Below are 27,263 nucleotides of genomic sequence, written 5' to 3'. Positions count from 1 at the left end.
TCTTGGCTCACGTGGTAGTCAGATGCTGAAACTTCTGAAAACCTTATCATAAAACATTGGAGAATTAGTAACTACAGGTCACACTAGCTTCATGTGAAGGGAACGACAGGGACACCATAAATTCAGAACTTTTTATATTTTTGCACTTTTATTATAGAAAAGCAGCAAATTCATTGAGAATCATGTACAATACACTGCATGCACACATGCAGGAATTACCTTGAACTGGACTTAATGCAAATACACTTCATAAACCTATTCCTTCATGAATTTGCCTCAAGATTGAGGCCTAGAGCCAGCATCATCCCCTCTTACACCTGTAAGATGGTGTACCAGATCACTACCGTCATGTACCTCTACATGACACTTTAGCACTTGGAGAAATACATACGAAAATGTACTAATATAGCGAAAATAAGTAAATAAGTACAAATAACTTTTAGTAACTAAATATGAACCATCACACTTGTAATACATACAAGACAAGTTGCCAAAGAAGGGAAAGACATTGAACTTGTGTATCCAGCTACGTCACCCATGACCTGGCCGACCATGATGCAGGCGATACTGCGTTTACATGGTCCAGTGTTGGCCTGCAACCAGATAGCCAGCTGTGTAATCACGGCACCAATCAGGAATCACTTTGATTAGTGTGGTTACCACAGCAACAGCTTTCAAAACTCCCTGTTAACATGAAACTAATGCAATCATTAGATTCGATAATATCTGTAAACTCAACAAAACTGTTTTCTTCAACAGACTGAGATACAGTAACACTGCAAGGTTTCAACTGCGGTCATTAGGTGCGAGTCCCATCATGTCCCTTCCTCTACAACACCACTGAACATAAACAACACATCCCATTGTGTGTCCTGGAAACTAGAAACAAGTACTTGGTATATACAAGTACACAAACCTAATCCTACCTGGAGACTGGCCGATACAATGTGACTTGTACCTGGAGACTAGCCGATACAATGTGACTTGTACCTGGAGACTAGCCGATACAATGTGACTTGTACCTGGAGACTAGCCGATACAATGTGACTTGTGCCTGGAGGCAGCGGTATCTGTATTGTATTTCCAATACATGGCAAAACTAATTCAATAGGACATACTTCCAAACATTCAAATTAAATTCATTTTCTAATTCATGTACATTCTTCATGTAAGAATTACCAAAATTAAAACATTTCTCATACAGGAAGATACGCAAGCATAAGTGAAACTATAATTTAAAACACTAAAATTCAGTGATGAAATCTACAATATGTCGTCAAGATGCTAGGTCTAGGTTTGTAATCACTCTAAAAGCGTAAAACTTGTTTTACAGGGTAAAATGTTACATCCCCAGTGACAGTCTTCATGGATTTACATAAACTTCTGCCCGCATGTCTCATCCAGGCGACACGCATGCTGACAAATACATCTTGTAAGAGTACACTTCATTCTTCACATTCCAACATGGCCTCCTTCTAGTGTCACTCCATGAACCGGATATTATTCAAATACTTCATGGAACACTTCCCATCTTGTGTTGCAGGGCCACCCTGACACTAGCCATGCTGTCCTACACAAGCAACTCTTTGTCTCAAGCACTGTCATTGTGTATGGGGTTAACAAACCTAGCTGCCATCCTGGAGCGGGACTTCCTCGGTGAGGAGACTGGGGTGTCGGTGGTCGACCCCGTGCTGGACTTAGTGGAGCTTGTCTCCAGGGGCATACTCATTTTAAACATCTCGTCAAAGGACACATCGTGGGCAACATTCTGCTCACTACTTTCATCACTGCTAAAACTGCTGCTTGCATCCTTCAGAGTGGTGTTGATGCTGCCTCCTTCAGAGGCAGAGACTTCCATTAGGATGGAGGTAGCCAAGCTAACACTTGGCTTAGACTCTTCACCATTAGGTAACTTCTCTGCGGGCTCTATACTGGGAGTGTGTCCATGGCTACGTAATGCTGGATCGGCTGGACTCTCCCGTCCCGAGGCTGTAACACGGAAAGTTCTGCTTACTTCTTCCAGTTGTTCCGGACTTGCCTTCCACCAGCCTCCTTTAAGTAGCTCCAGCAGTTCATTGGATGACGAAGGGTCATGGTCACCGAATTCTGTTGCCGTGACAGCCAGGGTGAGTGCACTATTTCTAGCGAGTCCCTGTTGGCTGTCACCAGCAGGTGACGTACTGCGACTGCTGCCAGCTCCCTCTGGTGGTCGGATGACGAGACACTGGGCAGCAAACTGCAGCAGCTCAGATGTTGGAGTCAGACAAAGCGGAGTTTTCTGTCCTCGCTTCTCCTCATCAGTCAGAAACAAGATGTCTTGGTCTACAACGCAAAACGAAAATTAAGAACAGTGAAAAGTTTGTTGGTTATATTCTCATGCTTTTAAATCCTATCACTGTCACAACGTTAATTACATCCCCATACAACTATTCCAAAATAAAAAAAATCCATGATCAACCTGAAAGAAGCACTTTGAACATGGATACATGATCATCCAACATGCTTCCTGTACTCGAAAAGAATATGTATGCCTAGTCTGGCTCGAGTAACTCATGGTTATTCTTGCATACTATTCTCGTCGCTTGTACACACTTTCCTGTGATCCCTGTAAGTGTTTGTTTTTCTGTTTTGTTGTTTAATGCCACACTCAGCAATAGTTCAGCGATACAACGGTAGTTTGGACCAGACAGTCCAGTGATTGACATCACGAGCATCGGTCCACACAATTGGGTCAGCAAACCTGACCCAGTTGGTCGCCTCTTACGACAAGCAAGGGTTGCTGAAGACCTTTTTTCTAAACAGATCTTCATGATTCGATCCCTGTCAGTGTAGGGGCATTATTGTATATAGGTTTAGGAGAAGGCATTATAAAAAAAATTTGTACTCAATCCTTTTCACGTGATATGAATGAAATATGTTTAAATAAAAAAACTGATCATGTTTTAAAAGCACACAAAACCTTTCATTATAGACTTAGAACTAATCTGAGTTTTCAATATGTTCAAGATTCAAATGAACTTTCTGCCTAGAATGTTTCTTTTCATTTACAGTGTAACACCTGGTCATAACAGTGTGAAGATGAAACAATTTGAGGTGTCTTTCATCATGCCACCAACACACATCCAGTTGGTCTTTTGTGTACTTAGTATATTGATCATCTTGTAAAGCCAAAGCACCCATGTTGCAATTAACTTTCACTTGGCGATAAATCTTTAACATTACTTTTGCCTTTGAGTAGTTGTGATCAATATTCTGATTGATTACAAGAGCTGGTGACCTTTGCATGTACCTTGTGGGGAGTCAAGCTGAATGAGGTCCTTGGCATGGTGAAGATCTGGTCTGAGCTCAGGGGATGGGATGGCAGAGGGCACTGGCTGGCTCAGTACATCAACATGGGACCTGTCAAGCTCCTCATCTGAAAGTGTCAGTGGCTATATATAGACTATTATAGATATATAGGCTGTATTACAATCAATATTTCACTTGATTAGGTTGAGTGAAAAAACCTTCCTCCTGAAATATGGTTTTCCTCAATGTTTTTCTGAGTAAGATCAGCAAGAAATCCCATTTTCACTGGCTGCACCACTTGAAAAACAAATACTCAAGAATACAAGAATTAACCTGATTCACCTATGCAAGACTAAAGCAAATGGAAGAGTATCTACCTAAAGCATCATTGACACCAGAATCGTTCGAGGACTCTCCCTTCCCAGCATTCAGTGCCTTGTGGTCCCCGGAAAAGAAGATGCGAGCTGGACTGGCTTTGAGCGAGGCTGGCAGAGTAGCTATGACAACAAGAGCATGGAGAAGTGAGAGGTGGTTGTCAAGGCTCAAGCAAGACAAAGGCTATGTGATGTTATGCACAGATTATGTATCCCATCCAGGTACATTCTTCACTAAGCAGTTAACATCAAATGGTTATTTGGACAAGCATGGCAATCAGGGATCTTTTCTATTTGGAATTCAACTGCTTCACCGAGATGTGAGTACATACGAATCAAGGGATCCTTGGCTTACAAAAGTGTTGAGTGGGATCAAGCAGAGCGTACTGCTCTCTTGAATCATGTCGTATCTAGTGTCTACATGGAGACATGACCTTTCAACTAAACCTATGGAGGCCAAATAGACGAAAGCACAGATACTAACCTAAAATATCATTTTTCAACACACATGGTATATAGCTCGCATAATATTTTGAAAATGCCAATGTTTTTTGTGAAATGGCAGGGAATATATTTCTGACAAGTAACTTCCAACTTCAAAACTGATTTCAAATGACAAATGCCTATTATAGTGACATTAGCATGACATTAGCATGACATAAGCATGACATTAGCATGACATGAACTACAGCAACTGACCTGGCACTTTAATGGCTGGGGAGAGCTGCACGTATTTGCGGTTACCCTTCCCTCGAACAGACACAACATGGGGGATGGCCTGCAGGAGGGTGTGGGTGCAGTCGAACCCATGCAGCGCTGGCTTCATCTCCACTCCATGCACCTCGAAGAATATCTTGTCAAACTGGTGGAGTGGGATTCGGCCATGGCGCATCAGCATGTGGCGGATATCTCGAGCAAGAGTCTGAAGTGCTGTCAGGCGGATCACGGCTGAGCCATCATCGTCCCCCGACACCTGGAAGAAGTCACAGTTCAGATAATTAACAGACCATGTTGCTGTAAAAACAACTTTAGTGCTTGGCACAACAAAATCTTATTGTCTACAGATTACATATCCTTATCATTTGGCGCAAATTGAATATTTGACATTCTTCTACTTGCATTTATCTACATTCCCCCTCTGGCATAACGTTATAATGATTGCTTGAAAAAATAACAGGATTTAAGATTCATGTTGCAGATAGGAATTTCTTTAGAATGTGAGTGAGTGACTTATGCTTTCGCAGCAGCTTTTAAACCCTGAATACAGTTTGAATCTCAACAGCTGTGGACTTACATGAACGAAATCTACAAGTTCCTCCTTGATGGTCTGGACATCACACTCTTCAGAAAAGGTGGTCTTGTACCAGCTGCACAGTTCCACCAGGGGGAGACAGCCAGAGCTCTGATCCATTAGCAGCTGCAGAACACGAAGGGCAAGGGGAGGCAACTCTGTGGTCTTCATCAACACAACATATTCCACATTGTTGTAGGTCTCAATCTGAAGAAAAAGAATTCCATATACTCAGTTATCTCAGAAGCCTAAGATGGCCCCATGGTCAAGTCAAAGGAATTTGATTCTCACAATCTGAACACCACATTGGCACTACTCACACTGATGATGTGTCTCAGTCTGGCCAGCAGAGCATCTAGTGACACCACCTGGAAATCCTGTAGGTGAAGATTGAAGCTGAACTGGCGAGTGAAGGCTGGTAAAAGTTCGTCCTTCACCATGCCATGACCTGGCTGTATCTTGAGCAGGTTTGTGATCTGTTCAGACAGAACCTTCCTCATCTCTGGCTGCGTGAGCCGCAGCAGTCTCTCATCACCCTCCTCCTCCAGCTGGAGTAGAGGACTCATGTTTAGTAGAGTGCCCAAAGAATGTTACCACTAACACAATGGTATTTACATCATTGTCTACAGGGAACAGTCTGCGCCAACAACTGTTCAGTCTAATAGATTGAACTTGGCTCTATGAATAATTTTCTTCAGATTCTTATTGTATGGACAATGAAACTAGACCAAAGGGAATGTTACTAGACTTGGATAAGCAACTAAAGTTGTAGAATTGAACAACATAATCTTTACTCAGCATTGTTAATTTTGAACAGGTAACAATATCAATACACAAGAAATGCAACCAGCACTGCTTATGGTGTCCCAAATTACTGACTCAACAGACATCCTCAGATTCTCAATTGACATGCAAGGCATTTTCCAAGTAAGGAAGACAATGCAGAATTTCAGCCTTCATTCGTCTAATGTGCAGTGGGCTTACCTCCACAACCTGAGGCACAGCTTCGAAGAGGTCAGTAAGCTTAGTGAAGCCATAGTCGGCTACTCTACACTGTCTGCCGAAGTGGTGATGGTACGCAGGGATAAACTTGTTAAATGGCATGCGGCATCGCGGGTTGTGCTTCAGCAGGTCAACTACTTCTAGGGCAAACTGTTTAGTGCGCTCCATCTCCTCCGATGTCTGGTCTGAAGACAACGTAATTAAACTTGTACAAAACCGTTACTTCTTATTTCAGCTATATTTGGTATTACTTTTTATTTTACTTTTTAAGATTGTCTGTTTCTGAAAAGTGAAAATAAACAGTCACTAATGTGCTTTCAAAATTCAGAAATATAAGTTCTGAAAACACAATCAAAGATAATATCAAGTTATCCTTGTTAAAAATAGCTATACATGCACATCTATGGAATTGGTAATAAATATGCACTTTTTCCATGTCCTGAAGTAATGTGGAACGTTAGCGTTACATAAATAGCACTATTATTATTAAACAAGAGAAAAGGTGTGCAGGGCTCACTAATACCCCCGACTCCATCATGAGAAGGCAATCTTTTCTCAGAAAATCCACTTATCCAAATCAAACTTGCATTGCAAATCTATTGGTACAGAAACTGTTCCCCCAAATGGAAAAGAATCCATGCAGAATTTTCAGGTTAAAGGTCATACAAATGTTAAGGTAAAAACATTTAAGAAAAAATATGAAAAAAAGCCATATTTATACAGATATTCCAAACATTGAAATCAAACTTTGCACTGTACCTCTCCGTTAGGTATAAAAAGTTTGAAAAGATCTATGCAGTAGTTCTCAAGTTGTAGATCCTAAGGAAAATGTCATCGGAAGGACAGACGGATGGATGGCAGGAATTCCTTGTTGTAACTATTCCCCTGCCCTTTCAGGTCCAGTGTATTATAACCTACTTTAACTTCCCCATGACACAGATGCTATGGTTGTGTAACCTACCTCTCTTGGGAACCGAAATAAAAGACTTCCCTTCCTCCACAGTCATCTGAAGTAAGATCATTCAACAATATAGAACGTACCATGTCAATATACAGTTATGCAGATCACATGACAGATTATACAAAATTACCACAGGAATAATGTACTTGTTCAAATTGATCCAGATTTCAATGCCAGTGGTAAACCTATATTATGCAACTGTTTTGCTCTACTAAATATATTTAATAATGTTATGACCCTGATAAATCTAAGGAAACCTGTTCATGTCACTATATGGTTCAAATATTGCAACTGCAGTGTTTAATTTTAACTTACTGCCCCCTACTAAGGCCCCTGCTGGACTCACCAGGAGAGTTGATGGAGGGATCTCCATGAGAAGATCCTCGATGTAGCAGACTCCATACTCCGTAACATCCCAGGCCTTGCCAAACACGGCTTCTGTACACAGAGGATTGTAGTTAGACACTAGGGCTATTACATGGCATCTTTAGCTGTTCAAACAGTATACATGAGTAAAAGGAATATCAAATTTTTTATTTTCATAATCAAGCTTTTCAAATCATTCACTGAACAAATTTAATGAAAGCTCTGAACATTTGGAAAAGACATTGAATATTTTACATAAAAATCACTTGGCATTTACAGTTGATCATTTCATCAAGAAGCAATCAACGACAAGGGGTTATAAAATCCACTATATATTGTAGAGTGGTAACCAGAGCTCACCGAAAGCCTCAGGGAACTCCTCCACTGCCAGCTGTTTGGCAGGCTGACCCTTCAGCACCTTGAGTAGATCAGCAGTGAAGCGACGAATCTGAGCACGGTGACTCAAAGTCAGGATCTTACGATCTCCGGTACCAAGAACCTGAAATAATCACTCACTCTTATCCCCTCAACACAAATCCAAAAGTTTATTTTAAAAAACAAGCCTGAAAGGACAATGTAAAAGCACTTAATATTTTACTATAAAATGTTTTTTCATGACCCTCCCCAAATCTGTATTTTTTTTAGGATCCCCACTAGAAACTAATATTTTTAGTGACCAACATCTTTATTATGATCGCAGCTACATTTGATGTAGATTCTTACACTTCATTATAATGTCACTATAATCATAACAAGAAAACAACTTTATCACTATCCCCCGGCATGGGTCACATTACAATTTTGTTTGTTCACATAGTAGTGAATATAAATCATACAAATGAGTCTTAAGCCTTGAGAAGAGATAGGCACTTGGCCACTTTATGTCATCAAATAAAAAGGATTAAATGTGAAATTAATACAAACAAAAGACCCCTTCTCCATGTTCTCTGGAACAAATAACTCAGTATTGATAAGTATCTCGTAGATAAGCATGCAAAGTTTTATTCCTGAAACTTCAGTAGTTTGAGAAAGCCTGTCCCAATTCCAAGCAGTTTGCACTAAGTAGAAAAGCACCGAGCAAGGGCCATAACTCTTTAAACAATTAATGAACAACACCAATTTTCAAACTCATTTTAGATCAAGACCAGTAACAGTGTGTAAAAATTTATTTCTCTGACTTAAATAGCTTTTGAGAAAATATTTCCATTTGAGAAGTGGATGGACAGACGGACAAACTCTGTTCCTGTATTATTAATGATAGTCAATCTTACATACTTTCTGGTGACATACATTCAAAAGGCCACTCCAAGATCAAAAACTTTGAAGTCGTTCTTTATGCACAAAAAGGAATAGAAACTCACTTTTAATATCCGAGAAATGAGTGAGTTCAAATGTTTTAAAATGGTTTACCTGCAGAGCATATGGAATAGCCTCGAAAAGCTCCATGAGTTTGGTGTACCCGTAGTCTGCTACACGACACTGACGCCCGAAATGATGGTGATATGCTGGAATGAACTTGGACACTGGCATTCGGCAGTTGGCACTGTGTTTGAGAAGATCTGTCACCTCGCGGCTTATCTGCCCCAGCTGGTGAGACAACAGGGGGCTGGCTGTAGCTGACTGCCGACCGAACTCTGCAACAAGTCATGTTATTTACTCAAAATGTCTATGACATAAATATATCTAACATGACCTCAACTAATAATAATGCGTAGAGGCCCTTTTTTATGTGCTATGTATAGGATATAAACCTTCTCCTATGGCTATCCGTGAAAATAATGCAGTCCGGCAAAGGAAAAGCCTGCGGGCCGTAGGCCCAAGGGCTTTTCCTGCGCTGGAGTGCATTATTTTCACGGATAGCCATAGGAGAAGGTTTATATCTGACTTATAAACCGACAGATATGAAGATGCTTTTTTGTTTACATGACATAACTTTAATTCTGAAATTTCAATTGTAGCACTCGAAAGTTCTCAGTCAAAAGCGCACAGCTCGAGAATCCCGTGGGCAGAGAGATTTTCGGAGAAAAGAACAACCTGTTGTAACAATGGTCATGCATCACTGGAGGTTTATAACGTCAGTTAATTCATAATTGCAAAAGGGGATGTTGTGATGGTGATCGCACCTATAGCCTGGGGAGGTTGGTTCTCCATCCACTGCACCTTCTTGACACCCAGCCGAGACACTTGCACCTGTATGCCGGGCACACAGCTGATCAGGTGCTCCAGGGGCACGCCCTCCTTCACTGACACCAGGGCACTGAACTCAGCAGCATAACAGGCCGGGAAACTGGAAATATAAACAGGGATAGTAGTGGTATGAGTATGGGTTTACGCTGCCTTTAGCAATGTTCCAGCTAATACCTGGCCCTTGGCGTGACAAGTGAATGCTTTAACCACGAGACTACCCTACCGCCCCTGTCATGTCTCGTTACAAAGTAGTGAAACTGGCTCATACTATAGACTGAGCTATAGTCTGGAAGGTAATTTAAGGTACAGACATTTACTTCAATATCTGAAAAACCATCGGACCTACTCCAGTCAAAGTTGGTATGAGATTATTAAACAGTCATACATAACTGGATATTACATTTAAAGACAATCAGTGCATGAATAAATAATCTGTCTATTTAGCTATCACTATATTACATCAACAACCAGACCTGTTAGTTACGGGTGGAACGAGGAACGAGCATTCATTGTAACAGCCATCTGCATAATGCTACCCCTGCATCACAGGGCCATATGACACAGTTGAACCAATCAACTCAACTCGAAAGGGTGCACGGGAATCACGCACGCACGAATACAGTGTTAGCATTGGGCGTCTCAACGTGCGTGATTCCTGTGCACCCTTTCGAGTTGAGTTGATTGGTTCAACTGTGTCATATGGCCCTGTGACGCAGGGGTAGCATTATGCAGATGGCTGTTACAATGAATGCTCGCTAAATTACCTTCCAGACTATAGCTGAGAAATGTCTATATAAGTAGGATGTGCCAAATTAACTACAAAAATACTTCGGAATTTGGAGATAATCTTCTGTGTGTTATGCTAACCTCATGAGTGGCATGTGGCCATTGTGAGACTGCAGCATGGAGTGGACTTGGGCAGCGAGCGTCTTCAACTGGATGCGGACATTGGGCAACATTGAGGAGTTCATGGCTTCCGCATAGAACACACTTCCCTCGGGGCAGTGACTGGCACAGACAGGCTCCTCCAAAACATCCTCCCCCTCTGTGTCTGAGGCCTCTAGTGGGGTGGGTGGTTTGGCAAGTACTGGGGCCAGATACACCATCCTACCTGCCCCACCCTGCTCACGGATGTCGAGCGTGTCACGCATCTTGTACAGCTCGGAGACACTGATGGATCTGTGGTACCTAGTGAAAAATAATATATCTTAGAAACACAAAGGCTGAAGTTTAAAACTATTTCAATAACCATATTTGATCACCAGAATTTCTTTAGAAACAACTCACTTTCATAATCTTATTTCTTACAAGACAATATGCATATACATTTACTTGCAGGGGTTGATTTAACTGCTGGCCTGTTGGCCCGTGGCCAGTTAAAATGACAAAGGGCTTGGTGAAACGTCAAGTAGGTGGGCCCGTCTGGCTAGTCAAAGTCTCACCCCTTCTTGTATGTTCAAGAATTTTTATTGGATCATCTCAGTAGAATGACAACCAGATGCCATTTGGTAATCTTGTGTACAACAACTTTTGTATTTGCTAATGAATCACCATGAGTTAAGGCAATTTGAAGACAAGATTTAATCACAGTGCAGGAAAAAACGTGTTAGGGGTGAGGAGTTCTAAAACTTTCAGAGCCCTGCTAGGTGGCTATGCAACCGCAGGTTCCGCCAATTTGCGGTCTTCACCATTAGTTGTAGGCCAGTTAAGTTTGGAGAAGGGCCAGTAACTTTCAAAAGGAGCAAGCCCTGCTGGCTACAGACAAATTTGTTAAATCTACCCCTGTACTTGCAAAGAATAGTAATGAAAACAGTCTAGTGAGAAAGGATTGCAGAAAAGATTTACACTATCTGAAAGGCTCACTGTCATTTGTTTACCTCTTGTCAAACAGTTCGATGAACTTGAAGAGTGGCAGAACATTGCCCTTAGCCTCCTGCAGCAGTGCAATGGCTTCGGCACGGATGTTTGCGCTTGCTGTGTGGGCATCGTCCGTCTTCAGGCTGACCTGGATACGCTTGTAGCCAATTTTCTTTCTGTGAAACTGGGAGATTGCAAAACGTGCTTCCTCTATGGTGGGGACTTTAATCATGCCAATACAAGTGTTGTCCAGCTGGGTCTTCACATGCACATTCAAAACCTGAAGTCAATAATATTTTTCACAATGACAGGGTAGCTGTATATCACCATTAATTCAACAAACACCTCAAGGTATTAGGAAAGTTGCACAAGCCCATGTTGGTTTACTGAAAATGAGGTTGACCTAGTGCCACTAGATTCTAAAATATTGGCATGTTCTTATCTGTTAGTACCATAATATGTTGTGGCTTGTTGATATTCAAGGTTGACATATTCATTTTGTTTCTTTGAATCTTATACTGAACATGGCATAATAACTTAAATTGTAAAAAGATCAAAATTTACTAAATGGATAAGGTTGAAGGAGAACAATTCTTGATTGTCATCTAAACTCGTTTTGAGTAATATCCTACCAACCTTGACATGAGGATGAAAGGTGGTGAACAGGATCTTCCTCCACTCCTTGGCACTGATATTGTAGTCAAGGTTTGTGACCACTAGCTCTACTGGGCCCATCCCCTGGGGTGAGGAGCCATCTGTCAGCGGGGACCCTGGGGGCGATGCACCAGGCATGATGGGCTGGAAGCTGTTGCTACTATTGATGTTGTTGTGAAAGTTGTTGTGGTAGTTGTTTTGTTGATAGTTACAATTGTTTTGGTTTGAGTTCATGCAGTTGTAGCGCCGAGGGCTGTACGAACGGAAGTTTGGGCTCCCTCTGTGGAAGAACTCATTGTCCTGCGGTGGAGGCCATGAAGAGCCATATGGGTGGTCCAACTCATATGGGACACTTTTGGGACGACATCCAAAAGGACCACTGCCATGTCGGACACGCTGTGGGTTGTGGATAGGGCTGCCACTCCCATAGGTAAAGCTTGAATTATGGCTTAGGGCAGAATAGTAATGATAGTTCTCGGTCTGTTCATCTGAGTGAGATCCACTGAAATGCCTTCTCTTGTAGCTTTGTATTTTCCCTTTCTCATCTCCAGACCAGTGCCCAACTCGCTGAGCGTATCTGTGGTTATCCAGTTCGCCTGTACCGTCCATCTCATCCCCAGCATCTCCCCCTCCTCCACAGCCCCCATTCAGCTTATGCTGACTCTCCTGGTAGCGCTGCTGCTGCAGCATCAACATTTCTCGACTTGGACGCTTCCCGTTTGTAGAATAGTTGTCAGGCTGTTTGTCAGCATCAACATCTGATGGCCTGTTGTTGGCCTCAGGGCTTGAGGTGTACCCACTGGCTACAGGCGCACTCACACACCCCCGATATGGGGAGTTGTTGCGGAATGTCCGTCTGTCGCCGGATGGACTGCTGTGTCGATTATAATGTTTAGGGCTTCCAAAACCGGGCATCGAAAGTTTAGACCTCTTTGTATAACCTGGAAATATTAACAATAAGACTAAGTACATCAAGTAGGATACAACTAATTTTATCCACTATGAAATTCAGTACACTAAAACTTGTAAAACATATTTGCTTGTCGTTTAATGCCACATTCAGCAATACTTCACCTATATGACAGGACTCTGTATATAATCGAGTCTGGACCAGACAATCCAGAGATTGACATGAACATTGACCTACCAAGTAAGTAAGTCTCACCACCCTTTAGTCGCCTCTTACAAGTATGGGTTGGTGACGACCAATTCTAACCCTGATCGACAAGGGGACATAATTATCTGTGTTTGACACGTGACATGTTTTTGCAGTTGTAAACACCAACACATGCTCAGATCAAGTGTCAAAGATTTAAACATGCCATAAACAGGGGCCCCGCAGTCTGTAAGGTTGGATCCTATAGCATTGGAATCTTGGAATTTACTCAAAGGGCAACATTTGGGTTATGACAAAGACCAAGACTTCCTTCAACTTTCATGCAGAGTTAAAACTTTCATCCGTATCCCCCCTCAAGTATATACTCACCACAACAAGAAAGGTGAACCATAGACATGATACAAACATGTAGAGAAGTATGTATGTTAAGAAAAGATGGTTCCAATGTGTTACACTTAATGACAAAACTAACAAGAGTATCTTTATTCTTTTAATTTCCAAACTATACATGTTAATCCTGCATGAGACAAATGTTGCATCTCTAGTCACCGATCTATGACGTCAGATGTGTTGCGTTCATGAGCGTTCATTCATACAACATTCCATTATGTATGTTTGGGCATCCATTTAATATCTATTGAACATGAGTAATTCTTCATACATTGACCAACATGTATGGTATTTACATTTGTCTAGGACTTGAGTTGTATATATGTATATATAATTAAAAGGGTTAAGCGTCAATGCATACATATGCAACTTTTGGATACAGGCGGAAGTCATTCCCTGAATGTACAGGTAATTTTTGGGAACATACTTGGATTCCCCTGATCATGCAGACAGAACTCCCATGTTGCTGATCATCTACTGAAGGTAGGGAAAACAACATGTCAATACTTGTACATGATGGGGGCAGTGTCAAAGAAGAAATTCAAAAAGGACTTGGTCAAGACTTAAAGGATACATAGAAAATATTCAAACAAATATGTTTACAAAATAAAAAAAATAAAATAATTCCTTTACTTTGCCCATGAACAACTGGACAGATTACTCCTGCCCAACTCTTCCAACATAGGGACCCAGCATAAGCTCTGTCATACACTGACAGCAGGCTACAGCAGATATCCTGAACACCAATTTCAGCCAACATGTCGACTGAAACCAACTGTGCACACATCCATTAAACATGTGTACTGGTATTTTGACCAACACAGCAAGATCCCAACATAAACATGTGAACAGGTTGAGCACTGTACAACACTGACCTGTGTGAGGCGATCCTACTGTGCTGTCCCCTGTGTTTGATGTAGCTGGTATCTGGGCAATAATCTTCTGGCCAAACACATCCTCCCCATCCATTCTCTTCTGAGCTCTGAAATATCCCACAGCACTGTAAAACCTACCATACTGTGTCCAATTGTAAGTAAGGTGGTTTGTGGCCCACCCTGTTGAGCCTCCCAGCACCTAAAGCCCATGCAGCATGTGCAGCTCGCTTTCCATGCCTGTACCAGCCCGAGACAGCCACTGGCAAGGCTTTCATATGCTAATCATTAGTAATCAATTACATAACCCATCACAAGTCCTCCCAACATCTCACTGTTTCAGTGTTGGACTAACTTTAATCATGCACTTAACAGAATTCTATCGTGGAGCCCATTTGTTAATTGAACTTTGTTAGAAACTTAATACCATCTTAATCATGTTAATAGGAAAATTGTTGGAGTCTATACTTAAAACTTCTTAACACATTCATTTTAAGTATATCATGTGTATATCATTCTGTAATTCAGGTGAAAATTTACAATATCCAATGCAACACTAATACCAATATCAGACATGTATTTTTCATAACATATATTGTTACTTAGCAGTGTTAGGTTCTTTGAACATCACTAACTGGTAAATACTACATCATGTTACATGAAGCATTGTTACAAAAACTGACCACAAATGAATCCATCATTACATATCTAACATCAATGTCTCCTATAGCAAATGTGTTTCTTATGTTACAGGGCTCGATTTAACTATATAAAACATGCACCAGTGCAACCTATTATTGAAAATGCAACCTAATATTTATATCAACATGCACCAAGTGGATGTCCAAAAGATTCAAAGTTCTGTGTGACTGACCCTTACTTGAACACATACCGTATTCGACGTAATAAGCGCCCCGCTCTAATAAGCGCCCACAGCGATATTTGCTAATACATTGGCTAGTGGACAATCCCAATTAGCACCCCTTCTGATTGATCAATGTACACAAGACTTATTTATTCGCGTATAATACACACTCCCCATAATTAATTCTGGAAAAATATATCTGTCGTACATAAACATTTCAGGCTGTCAGCATAAACCACGAAATTTATCTTTCAACTCTGTTTTTTCCACCAAAATAATATTCTATTAATAGCCCCCTATTTCTAATTTTGAGAGCGCCCTGGGCGCTTATTACGTCAAATACGGTATGATAAATCTTTGAACACACTCAATATCTCTGAGCTTTATTAACCATACTCTATCACTCATCCCTTTGTCATGCGTAATTCATGACATGCGACACAGTCATCCGAGATCGTACTTATTTAGACTAACCTGTGAAGATCCGGGGTAGAATAGATCATCAGCAACCCATGCTTGCCGTAAAAGTCCACTATGTTTGTCATAAAAAGCAACTAACAGGATCAGGTGGTCAGGCTAACTGATTTGGTTGATGCATGTCATCGATCTCAATTGCGTAGATTAATGCTCATGATATCAATCACTGGATTGTCTGGTCCAGACTTGATTATTTACAGATCACCGTCATATAGCTGGGATATTGCTGAGTGCGGCGTTAAACAACAAACTAACCAAACCATATAGCTGGAATATTAATGAGTGCGGCGTTAAACAACAATCAAACAAAACTTATTTAGACTAGTTTATGCAGCTTGTGTTTCAACATTGATACATTCATAGGACCAGGGTGCAAACTGGTTTACTCTGGCGCAACTAGTTTTCATGTCAACATACACCTGGTGCAGGTTAAATCAAGTTCCATAAATCGAGCCCTGCATTATGTAAACATAAATTCCTGGATTTGGATCCCCAACTAAATGTTTACAAATTAACACAAACATTGATAAGTACAGGCAGCACCTAAGAAGACTTACTAGTGCCTGGGTGCCCTGGAGTGAATTCTAACACTTAATCAACTTGAGAGTAGTACAGAAAGGTTTGCCTGCCACCTGATGCCACACAAAGCAAGGGAAGAACTCATGAACCATGGCCAATCTACCAACTCCCCACACTTTAATTCAATCCTCTAGATGTAACTGTTGACACTAGTCAATATTACCTAGTGTCATACAGTGGACTTTTAAAACTGACCTGGTCTGCAGTACCTATCATGAAAAGCCTGTGTATGCATGATATGTGGTATGGGTGGTCAAAATGGCAACTAAATATGGATATGAGTGACTTCCAATGTTAGAAAATGTGTCACAGGAATCTTGTCATGGTAAATCAGTAATCCCCCTAGAAGACCAGGGTCTTGACCATGTTGACGGAGTTACTGTGTCTGGCTGATAGCTAACTTGTCGTGATTGCCCCGAGACATAAAAACTCTTTTGAAGTCATGAAGGAAATTGAACTACCTACACAAAACCAGCTCAACTCAAACAATGTCTTGTGAGTGTGGTATGAAGGAAATTGAACTACCTACACAAAACCAGCTCAACTCAAACAATGTCTTGTGAGTGTGGTATGAAGGAAATGGAACTACCTACACAAAACCAGCTCAACTCAAACAATGTCTTGTGAGTGTGGTATGAAGGAAATGGAACTACCTACACAAAACCAGCTCAACTCAAACAATGTCTTGTGAGTGTGGTTTGGGTTTACTGCTGCCCTGAACATGGTTTCAGTCGTGTCATGGCATGTCAGTGTATTGTGGGAGACACAGGTCACAGATGCTTACCACCCTATAACCCACTGCCAGACTTGTTTCCATGGTTTCTTTTGTATTAATCATACTGGTATTGGTAGATTCACGGCTCTGTTTCACATATACATGATACAGAGTGGGGGTAGCATAATACTTTTTACATACAGGGTAGGGGTAGCATAATACTTTTCACATACAGGGTTGGGGTAGCATAATACTTTTCACATACAAGGTAGGGGTAGCATAATATTTTCACATACAGCATGATACAGGGTAGGGGTAGCATATTACTTTTCACCAACATGATAGGTGTAGCATAATACTTTTAGGGTGGGGGTAGCATAATACCTTTGACATACAGGGTAGGGGTAGCATAATACTTTTCACATACAGGGTAGGGGTAGAATAATACTTTTCACCAACATGATAGGTGGAGCATAATACTTTTAGGGTGGGGGTAGCATAATACCTTTCAAATACAGGGTAGGTGTAGCATAATACTTTTCACGTATAGGGTAGGTATATAACATACATATTCTTTCCATGTTTTCACATTAAAAAGATAATCCTAAATGTTTACTTGCAATTCAAGACTTCAAATAAAATCCAAGTCAAGCAATTGTGCAAACCTTTCCAGCAAGGACTTCATCTTCAAACCTACTGATTATCAAGCCGCTGACTTTACGGTTACCACTGTGCCATCTGGACTGAGTGGGAGTGAAAGCATTTGGAAACTATTACATTTAAAGGAATGTTTTGTGTGAATACCTATGGAAACAGCAAATAAAGGTCAACTTGCCCTGAGGGAGATATAAGTAAGTTCTACACATACTTTCCTCAGTGTTGTGGCTCAAATACTAACAGGTTCACATGTAAAACCTAAATGGACAATTCCTCAAATGTCGTAAGACAAAACATAGGTGAATTGGCCGAGATATTGTGGAAATTATGGGTAGAACTAACTTATACCTCACTCTGGGCTAGTTAACAACGATTTCCTTGCTCGAGAAGCATAGGCAGAACACTTACTTAACCCACAAGCTAAAGAGTTATGCCGATGATTGGTGTGAATCTGGGATTTGGTTCAACAACCATCAGATCCTGGCAACATGAGAGTCAGTTCAGCTTTTTCACCAGGAATAATTCAGACAACTACGCCCCAAGTTTTGTAACCCTGCTCAACTGTGCTGTTTACTCCACTTATACAGCAACACACAACACTAACTGCTACAGCACCCAACTGGGAGACCGGTGTGTGACCTTAGGATGACCTTGGAGTACTGACCTGAGTGCAACTTCATGACTGCTGAACTTGAGCAAGGCATAGTCCTGGGTGATGCTGGTGACACGCCCACCACAGTTCTCAGACAGCTTCTTAAGCCTGGCCCTCAGCTTATCAGTATGCATGTGGGAGGGGAAACCCCGTACTTCTACTTCTGACAGTCCCTCAAATGTCTGTAGGTACAAACATTCAAATGACTAGAAGCAACAGTGTTGAGTAGAAAATCTGAAATAGCTTCATCTTCATCTTTAAAGACAAATGGTGGCAGAAACTGTTTGTTGTTTTTTTGACACCACACTCTATACAGCTATATGATGGCAGTCTGTAAATAATCAAGTCTGGACCAGAAAATCCAGTGATTGCTACCATGAACATCGATCTACGCAATTGGGATACGATGACATGCATCAACCAAGTCAGCGAGCCTGACCAGACTGATCCTGTTAGTTGCCTCTTAAGACCAGTTTGGGTTGCTGAAGACCTATATAAAAAATTGGTCCTTGTAGTTACAGATTACATTTCACATTGAGTAATTATTGTGGTTATTAAATTTGTATTATTCCTTATTCAAAATATACATTCAGTTAAAGAGAAAATGTGTCCCTAACAAAATCAGAGGAGAAATAACCTAACTCTTGCTAGTTCTTATTTCAATTCCATAATTATACAAAACCCACCAAAGTCACTGAAGCGTGCATAAAAGGGCTTTATCCTGTTACAATTTCCATCCTTCATCATGTTCATAACGGCTTACCTTAGATGGTGATCGACAAGGAACATCCTCCACAAGCTCCTCGAAACAGAAGTGCTCATTAGCACATGCGATGAGGGAGGGGTGAGAGTGTGCACGATGGATGAGGATGACGTGGAAATTTTTTCGGTGTCGGAGGTCAGAAAGGTCCATGGAAAAGTTGACGTCACCTGAAAACCCAATCACAAATAACAAACAAGCCTGGCCATTGTAACCACACTAAAACATCAAATTCACAAAATTCAAAGAACTGCAGTTTTTATGAGCATCTGAATCTGTCTGTATTAACAACTGATGACAGGCCATAAAATAGACCCACTCCCTCCGTATTACACAAGGAAGTTATACCAAGTGCCAAGGAAGACATTACCATTGACTTTGTGAGTGGGGAGAGTATTACACTGCTTTTAGGAATATTCCAGCCATGTGACAACAGACGACACCAGAAATAGGCCTCTCTCATGGCATCCATTTGGGGAATCGGACTCTGGACTTATGCATTACACATTTACATGGTAATGCCTTAATAAATAGGCTACCCATTGCTCATTGTGGGCTGCTGTGCCCCCTTGTTTTCAGCTGTAATATGGTTGCTGTGGCCTACCTGAGATGAGAATAACCTTGGTGTGTGGTGGGTGAGTGTCGGCAAAACGTCGTAGACTCTGTTTAATCTTGTCGTCGGCTGCATTCTTACTGCTGGCACTGATGTGTATAATATCTACCTGTAACACAACAGCATCAGTTTTCAAAAATACATAGATATCTACCTGTACTTCAACAACATCAGTTTAGAAAAGTTACATAGATATCTACCTGCACATAAACAGCATTACTGGTACTTTATGTTGGTTCTACCTGTAACCATGGTAAAACAGCTGTTAAACAGAAACTTTGACTTCATATATGGTGCCAAATGTTTCCATGCCAACTAACAGTCAGGGTGGCCTCTTTGGGAAGTGGATTTTCAATTCCTACTACAGGACCTGTTTTTTTGTGTGCGTGGGCAAAGTGACTAAACCATCAGTTTTTTTTGTAATACATGTTTATTGAACCCAACATTATGGATGTGACAATCATGTTGCCATGCCAAGTTCTTTGTTTTCAGAATAAGGACACAGGCAGACCTTCAGTCAAGAAAAGTATTCGTACACAGTGAACATGGTGAAAAGGCCTGGCTTCGAATCCATGTAACAATGTTGTTGAGTGCAAACTTGTGTTCCACCATCTATGACCACAACTTAAGCAAATTGTCTGTGGTTACCTGTGCTGAGTTCAATTCCTCTATGATGTCCTTGCGTTCCTTTAAGATATCACAAACACACATGAACTCTGCCTCTCGGTGACCATGGAAGAAGCGGTCCCGTATCCGCTGAACTACACTCAAGGCTGATTTCCATTTTGGGACTGGGCAGTTCTCGATGTCCCAGAACACACCTATAGCAGGGGAATCTTCTCCCATCTTACAGCAGGCAGTGGCTACAAGAAATCAGTGTACATGTCTGTAACTCACAGTCAAAGATACATCTGCCACCTTTATAAAGGTATAGTATGACTCTTATATTATCGCAGGCTCAATATTATCGCAGTATCAGTAAATCTTGTAATCCACACCCTCTGTCAACTGTTGAATTATGCAAATCTAAGCACAATAATTCATTGCTTGATCGAATACAGGACTCATGGTATGTCATGACTACTCATACGAATACATGTTTTACTGATAATTTCTAGAATGTTTTCATGTGGAATTACACATAACTTCATTCATAATTGATTAGAAAAGAACCCATTTGTTTGGACAATGTCTCTTGACCCAAATGGGTCGCATGCATACTGAATATGCATAATAAAAAAGAAAAGCACTTATTCCACACATATAAATAGCCATACTGCAATAATATAGAGTTGCCCACCCTTGAGTCTCTAATGACTCGGTAAACAAACTCAGCATTGATCAATCCTAATTGATGTTGTCATAAAAGTTGAAGAAAGAAGAAATATTTTGCATATATATTTAATAGGTTTGTAAGTGTGAGATGTATCAACCAAGTTGACGAGTCTGACCGCCCAATCTGTACTAATCTCTACCCGGATCTTCCTAAGTCAGTCCTGTCTTTATTGATACGACAGCTTCTGGATGCAACTTAAATAGGTTGGTTTTAATCTACTGAAATCATGTAAATAATAATAAAATAAATTATCATCCATACTATCACAATAACCATGACAACACAGACTAAACATAATTGAACAATTAAACAAAATAAAAGTTGATAATAAATTCCTACAATAATCCGATAATATGACCTGGTACGTCATTCTAACTGAAGTGAACAGAAATACAAATTAGCACAACTTCTTTGATAGGCATTTAGAAGTTGGGAGTACTAAGTAAGTATAAGAATTGATGAATGAACAACTTCTTTATTACAATTAAGAGTGATGTTTCAGTGTAGGTTCACTTGCTTGATAACGCTGTTAGAACCTACACCGAAACGTCGCCCTTAATTGTAATAAAGAAGTTGTTCATTCATAAATTAGTACAAGTCTAAGCCCATTTAGTGCAAGTAAACTTATTATCCACAGGAGAACTGAAGACGGATGACACTGTAACGGTGTCGCACTTGGTTCATCTGTTCACTAAAAACACATTTCAAATTGATGATCAGCTAATTGTCACTTTTCTGCCTTCAACATTGTTAAAAACGTTCCATGAGCCCTTTCAGAAAGGATACATGAACATAATGAACATTCTTTCAGAATATCCAGTTTGCCATTTTGTTTAATTTAGTCCCATGAACATCATGAACATACTGAATACAACATACATATTTTCTTATTGGCCAACGATCACAATTAATAAATTTATATTAAAAAATGCGGTAGTTGGTTGGTTGCTTGTTGTTTAACGCCGCACTCAGCAATATTCCAGCTATATGATTGCGGTCTGTAAATAATCGAGTCTGGACCAGACAATCCAGTGATTGATATCATGAGCATCGATCCACGCAATTGGGATCGAGGACATGCACCAACCAAGTCAGAGAGCCTGACCACCAGATCCGGTTAGTTGCCTCTTACGACATGCATAGTCATCTTTTACGGCAAGCATGGGTTGCTGAAGACCTAGTCTACCCTGGAATCTTCACGGGTCTAAAATGCAGTAAGGAACAGTTATAACAAACTCAAAGAGACCACTAATTTTAGTTTGTTAGAACTGTAGTTCATTATACTTGTTATAAGCATTTCGACTGTCGGACATCTTGGACCAAGTCACGTGACCACACCATGTGACTCAATAAATATCAAAAGTGTGCAGTGTATATGTACTATGTTTATTCATCTCATAAATGACATAAAATATATAGCATAAGTAAATATATGTTATAAATATATTATTGATACAGTTTCATTGACATCCAGACACAAGAGTTAAATGTCGTCACAATGTCATCAATGACATTTTTAACCTTTCACAAAACAAACCAGTCTCATCAGAGTTAAGGGACGGTGGGGTATCTCAGTGGTTAAAGCATTTGCTTGTCCAGCTGAAGACCTGGGTTTGATTCCCCACAGGATGCAATTTGTGATGCCCATTTCTGGTGCCCCCCGCCATGATATTGCTGAAATATTGCTAAAAGCGGTGACAAACCATACTCACTCACTAAATCATTGGCTTTAAAAATATCATCAGGGTTGAATATCATCAGGTAGTTTGGATCATGAGGGGTCAACAAATCACTGACAAGCTCAGGGTCAACTGATGCACTCTCGAATGTTTTAACTTTGAACGTCTATGAACCACTCAAACAGCGGGTTTTCTACATCTGCGTAAGAAGACGGTCAGAATCGTTTTCTAGCTCGGCTGACATACTCAGCTGACAAGGTTTAAGTACTAAATACAGTTAATCACTTGCCTTCAACTGTTTATTGAGCATGGTGACATGTGAGCAGCTCAGAGATTAACAGTTGGTTATAAACACTGTTGCTGACAGAGAACACACAGGTCCACGAAGTGAGTCTGCTATATCCATTATTTTGTTATAAGGATGTTTATTACATCCATCAGTTTTTTTATGATAAAATATACAGCGAATGTCCGGGACTAAAAAAACATTATATCCCTCAGTTCGGTTTAAACAGAGTTTACTGTACCTAATACATGTAACGTGGGGCAGAAAGTTGCTTTTCATCATGATCATGTTCATATCCTATAATATTTCTGGATCCCTGACCTATATGCTAACCAATACATTTTGATGGTCATTGATGATTGGATGGTATTATAACCATCCTAACTGAAAATGGAATTAGAAAAAAACTAATAATAAAGTATGTGTGTTGTACTATATTCCGCTAATCTGATTGGCTATGTGGAATCAAAATTGAATGTTATTTTTTAACAACTGCGAGAGGGACAGAACGACTTTTCAGAGGGGTGTTTCCCGGTTTTCAGAGGGGTTATTCCTGGTTTTTCAGAGGGGTGTTTCCCGGTTTTCAGAGGGGTTATTCCTGGTTTTTCAGAGGGGTGTTTCCCGGTTTTCAGAGGGGTTATTCCTGGTTTTTCAGAGGGGTGTTTCCCGGTTTTCAGAGGGGTTATTCCTGGTTTTTCAGAGGGGTGTTTCCCGGCTTTTCAGAGGGGTGTGAGCTTTAGCTTGGAAAGAGTAAGTTTATGAATCTAATAATAAAACATTGCACTGGGAACCCCTTACCCGTACCTACGAGATTTGACACATTTTCAGGGATGTATTTGGCTATTTTCTTAAACATTTCACTGATTAATGCATGTTACATGTATAATACAAATCAATGTGATAACCCATTTATGTTTCTTGTTGTATTTCCCATTTACAAAATTAAAAAATGGTCTTTTGATAGCTACCCGGCAGTCTACTGACAGATGATGCCGGACAACGTAGCTTTAGATATTATCTTTGGTAAATTCATCACCCTTTAGCATTGTGTTTAGATGTGATTATTACTCAAGGGATTTGATGAGGATGTAGAAGCCCTTCTGCTGGAGATCATTGAGGGATCTCCCTTCAATGGGCACCCTGAAAATCATGCCGCTGACAGACAGATACACGATTTTATACAAATTTGTGACTGTTATCCTTCGATAAATGCACAAAAAAATGTAAAGGAATCATGATAATGACTCCTACTTCTGTGAGCATGAGTCCTACACATTGACAATGACTACCCACAAGATCATAAGTGCCCTTGAGACAACCAACAAGTGACTTAATACCCTTACCACTTGAATGTGTTGTTTGTGAAGCAAGAGATGTGAAAATGTCCTGGTGAGCCAATGCTGACCAGGTAGGACTGATATGAGATGGATGCTTTGAGTTTGATAACAGTTGGGTATCTTCATGCCAAACTACTTCCCTTCCCACCTCACTCCAATGCTTGCCTGCAACATAAAAGCGTTCAGTTAATTGTCAATATATTTATTTTTTAAAATGGTTAAACAACATAACCAGATGAAAATCTGACCCGGTTGACTATTGGGAATGGCAACCATGGCAACAAAGACACATGCCCCCCTGACATTTACAGCATCATATAATCAACATGCTCAATACACAACTATCATGACTATTGAAGGGTCACCCATGTAGGTATCATGGGTATGGAAGAGGGTCTCCCAGTCAAATCTAGAACTTATAATAAGAAAATCCCCAGTTTTGAAAGTCCACATTAATGTTTTGGCTCTATTAATGAAAGCAATGTTTGAACCATGGTAAATAATGACCAGCTTTTCACAAATATAAGCATTGTGTTCATGGTAACAATGCTGTATTGCCCGAACACAACCAGTTGCCATGGTTGCCAGTTGTTGCACGTGCAAATCAGGGTAAGGATGCATGGCTTTAAACCACATTAACAGTAGTAAATTACAGGAAACATGTAAAACAGTGCGTCCATTTTTGAGTGTTGAGAATCGAGGCAGAGAAATTGGGATGCTCCAAACAGGTAAAAAGTCAACATCAGGTGGCTGCACATTTTAACATTACTCACAGAGTGTTTGGGAGGCTGTGGCAGTAGTACCAGGTCACTGAAACAGTTGCCTATGCTTGAAAACCAGGTTGTCATAGGGTTACAACATAGAAGCCGGACAGGTACCAAGTGAACCTTGCCCTATGTGGCCGATTTCTGACGTCATGTCAGATAAGTGCTGAACACTTTAACGCCAATAATGTCCAGACCACCATAAGAAGCAGAGATTTCATTCTCTGTTCTCAACGTTCAGCAGTTCGTCTACAACAGACACCACGTCACAGACAAGCTCACTTGCAACAGTGCTGGCATCATCAGCGTTGGAATCAATGTCAGTTGTCATCAGTTCTGTTGACTGATGAAAGCAGATTCAATCTGTCATTTCATGATGGCCGTAGACGGGTATACAGATGCGCCATGAACATTTCGCTGATGCTGCTGTTGTTGATTTTGAGGTGGTTCCATAATGGTCTGGAGTTGCACTACAGCTACTGCAAGGACACAATTACACATTGTTGTTGGAAATCTCTCTTCACAATGCTACAGGGATTAGATACTGGCCCCAATTGTGGTACCATTCATGAGGACCATGCGTCACTGCAGAGATGTCCGATCCTGCAGGATGATAGTGCATGTCCTCACCATGGTAACGTTGTCAACGCCTTATTCATCAACAAGGAACACGCAGGATGGAGCATGAGTGTCTTGCTTGCTCTCCTGACTTTAGCCCTATGGAACATGAATGGGGGTGAGCTAGGGTGCAGTGTTCATAGGAGTCACCTTGCTCCATATGATCTTGGGACGCAAGCAGCTCTGCTCTGGGAGAGGAACGCAATGCCCCAGGCTGTGATTAGGAACCTGGTATGGAACATGAGGGCAAGATGCAAAGAGGGAATTGGAAGCAGGGGAGGTTACATCAGATACTGACAGATAAAAATGTCCTGAGTGTTACAGTAGTTTATGTGAACATGATGTTGTTGGGTAGCAATTGAATATGTTGAACTGTATCAAGTACCAGTGACCTATTACCTGTATCTCTTCTCTGTTGTGATAAATTTTGAAATGAATTTTCAATATGTCTTCAATATTTATATAGATATAGTTTTCAGTCCCATATTACATAGGCCACCCTTCAGTAGTTGTGTTGAGTACACATGGTATATATATATCATTCTATCCGCTATGACAGTTTCCTAAACATGATAAATAGAGGTTTCATAACAAGTGTTTTAATATGGGAAATATCAACAGTGCCTTAGTTAATATCGTTTTACAGGACAAGGCTACAAAACATGACTCATGAGTGCTGAATTCTTTTTAGCATTTCCACCTTAAACTTTACCCCATTTAGAAATATGAACACCAAAATGGTTGAAATCTTATGATACACTACGCAAAACTATCATCTGTAATCATATGGTTACCTTTAAATAGTTTAACATGTTTAATTGCAATTGGGCAACACAGTCAACATGGTTAACACTAGGGCTGGGACGATGCACCAACTGTGCGAACTGATACCTATCGCGCAACCTTGCCCACAATAAAAAATGTTTGGCTTGATCATGTTGATTAGATTGATTGTAAGTACACAAAGTAAGATAAGCAAATAGAACTTCAAAGAAAAAACAAGAGAATGTGTTTACTTACTGTGAAACACTGATGTCACAGATGGCCTTATAATGTCCATATTGATTTTTGACATTTCTGTTGTAAGTGTACATTTTACCATGTGTACTTGGATCTAGGCATAAATCACACGCTTAAAATACAAACTGATACATAGCATACACTTTTAACGGCTGGTAGATGACAGTCTACCTTATATGTTAGCAATGATGTCGATCAATTTCATCATTCTAACATTTCTTGTATCTTCTTGTTGGGCAATTTGGCCTACTCATGGTCACAGTGCATTAGGGGCCTACTCAGTTCAACCACACGCTGTGAAGACTTGCTGTAAACACAGGCGCGGCTGGGGAGTTCTAAACTTTGTTAAGCAAGTAAAAGATGTAAACCAAGGACAAATACATCGAAGTTTCAAGAAGCAAAGAAACAAACCTGTGGGTACACTACATCCCGAACAGCTAACCAAAATCCATCATTCCAATAACACAACTTGTTTCTACATGGAAGCCATTTTGAAATGAATTACAACTTCCGGTTCGTCAAGGGGAGATAATGATACAAGTCCAC

At 40.5% G+C, this 27,263-nt stretch overlaps 1 protein-coding gene across 3 annotated transcripts; it reads right to left on the bottom strand.

The window, feature by feature from the left end:
* Nucleotides 1-117: 117 nt before the first annotated feature.
* On the bottom strand, nucleotides 118-27,263 carry LOC124139600 (meiosis regulator and mRNA stability factor 1-like). Of its 3 annotated transcripts, XR_007223027.1 has the most exons (23): nucleotides 25,362-25,454; nucleotides 24,322-24,480; nucleotides 20,326-20,540; nucleotides 19,669-19,786; nucleotides 19,068-19,234; nucleotides 18,317-18,486; nucleotides 14,363-14,469; nucleotides 11,963-12,921; nucleotides 11,347-11,606; nucleotides 10,337-10,657; nucleotides 9,406-9,569; nucleotides 8,693-8,916; nucleotides 7,643-7,781; nucleotides 7,263-7,354; nucleotides 6,917-6,962; nucleotides 5,938-6,140; nucleotides 5,274-5,501; nucleotides 4,957-5,160; nucleotides 4,362-4,635; nucleotides 3,666-3,785; nucleotides 3,290-3,415; nucleotides 959-2,322; nucleotides 118-926 (listed from the first exon to the last, which is right to left on the bottom strand). XR_007223027.1 is itself a non-coding variant. In XM_046506791.2 (22 exons), the coding sequence occupies exons 3-22, from the start codon at nucleotides 20,521-20,523 to the stop codon at nucleotides 1,592-1,594; spliced, it is 4,851 nt and encodes a 1,616-aa protein (XP_046362747.1). In that variant the 5' UTR covers nucleotides 20,524-20,540; nucleotides 24,322-24,480; nucleotides 27,129-27,263; the 3' UTR covers nucleotides 118-1,591. The 3 variants fall into 3 exon arrangements, 2 of the variants coding, with proteins under 2 accessions (XP_046362747.1, XP_046362740.1); XM_046506791.2 differs by lacking the exon at nucleotides 25,362-25,454 and adding an exon at nucleotides 27,129-27,263 and having other exon boundaries at nucleotides 118-2,322; XM_046506784.2 differs by having other exon boundaries at nucleotides 118-2,322.

Source organism: Haliotis rufescens, unplaced genomic scaffold, assembly GCF_023055435.1.
Source record: "Haliotis rufescens isolate VD_foot unplaced genomic scaffold, xgHalRufe1.0.p SCAF_28, whole genome shotgun sequence".
In the NCBI taxonomy this organism is placed as follows: domain Eukaryota; kingdom Metazoa; phylum Mollusca; class Gastropoda; order Lepetellida; family Haliotidae; genus Haliotis; species Haliotis rufescens.
The sequence above is the reverse complement of the archived record's forward strand: the minus strand, read 5'-3'. Positions and strand labels throughout refer to the sequence as shown.

Bases quoted from the DNA above. Each gene is read 5' to 3' on its own strand.
- LOC124139600 (XM_046506784.2), bottom strand. From the start codon at position 25,410: ATGACAACTGACATTGATTCCAACGCTGATGATGCCAGCACTGTTGCA. The intron at 19,787-20,325 runs GTAACCACAGAC...GTTGTGTTACAG, and splicing joins AGGAATTGAACTCAGCACAG to GTAGATATTATACACATCAG. The intron at 10,658-11,346 runs GTAAACAAATGA...ATTTTTCACTAG, and splicing joins ATCGAACTGTTTGACAAGAG to GTACCACAGATCCATCAGTG.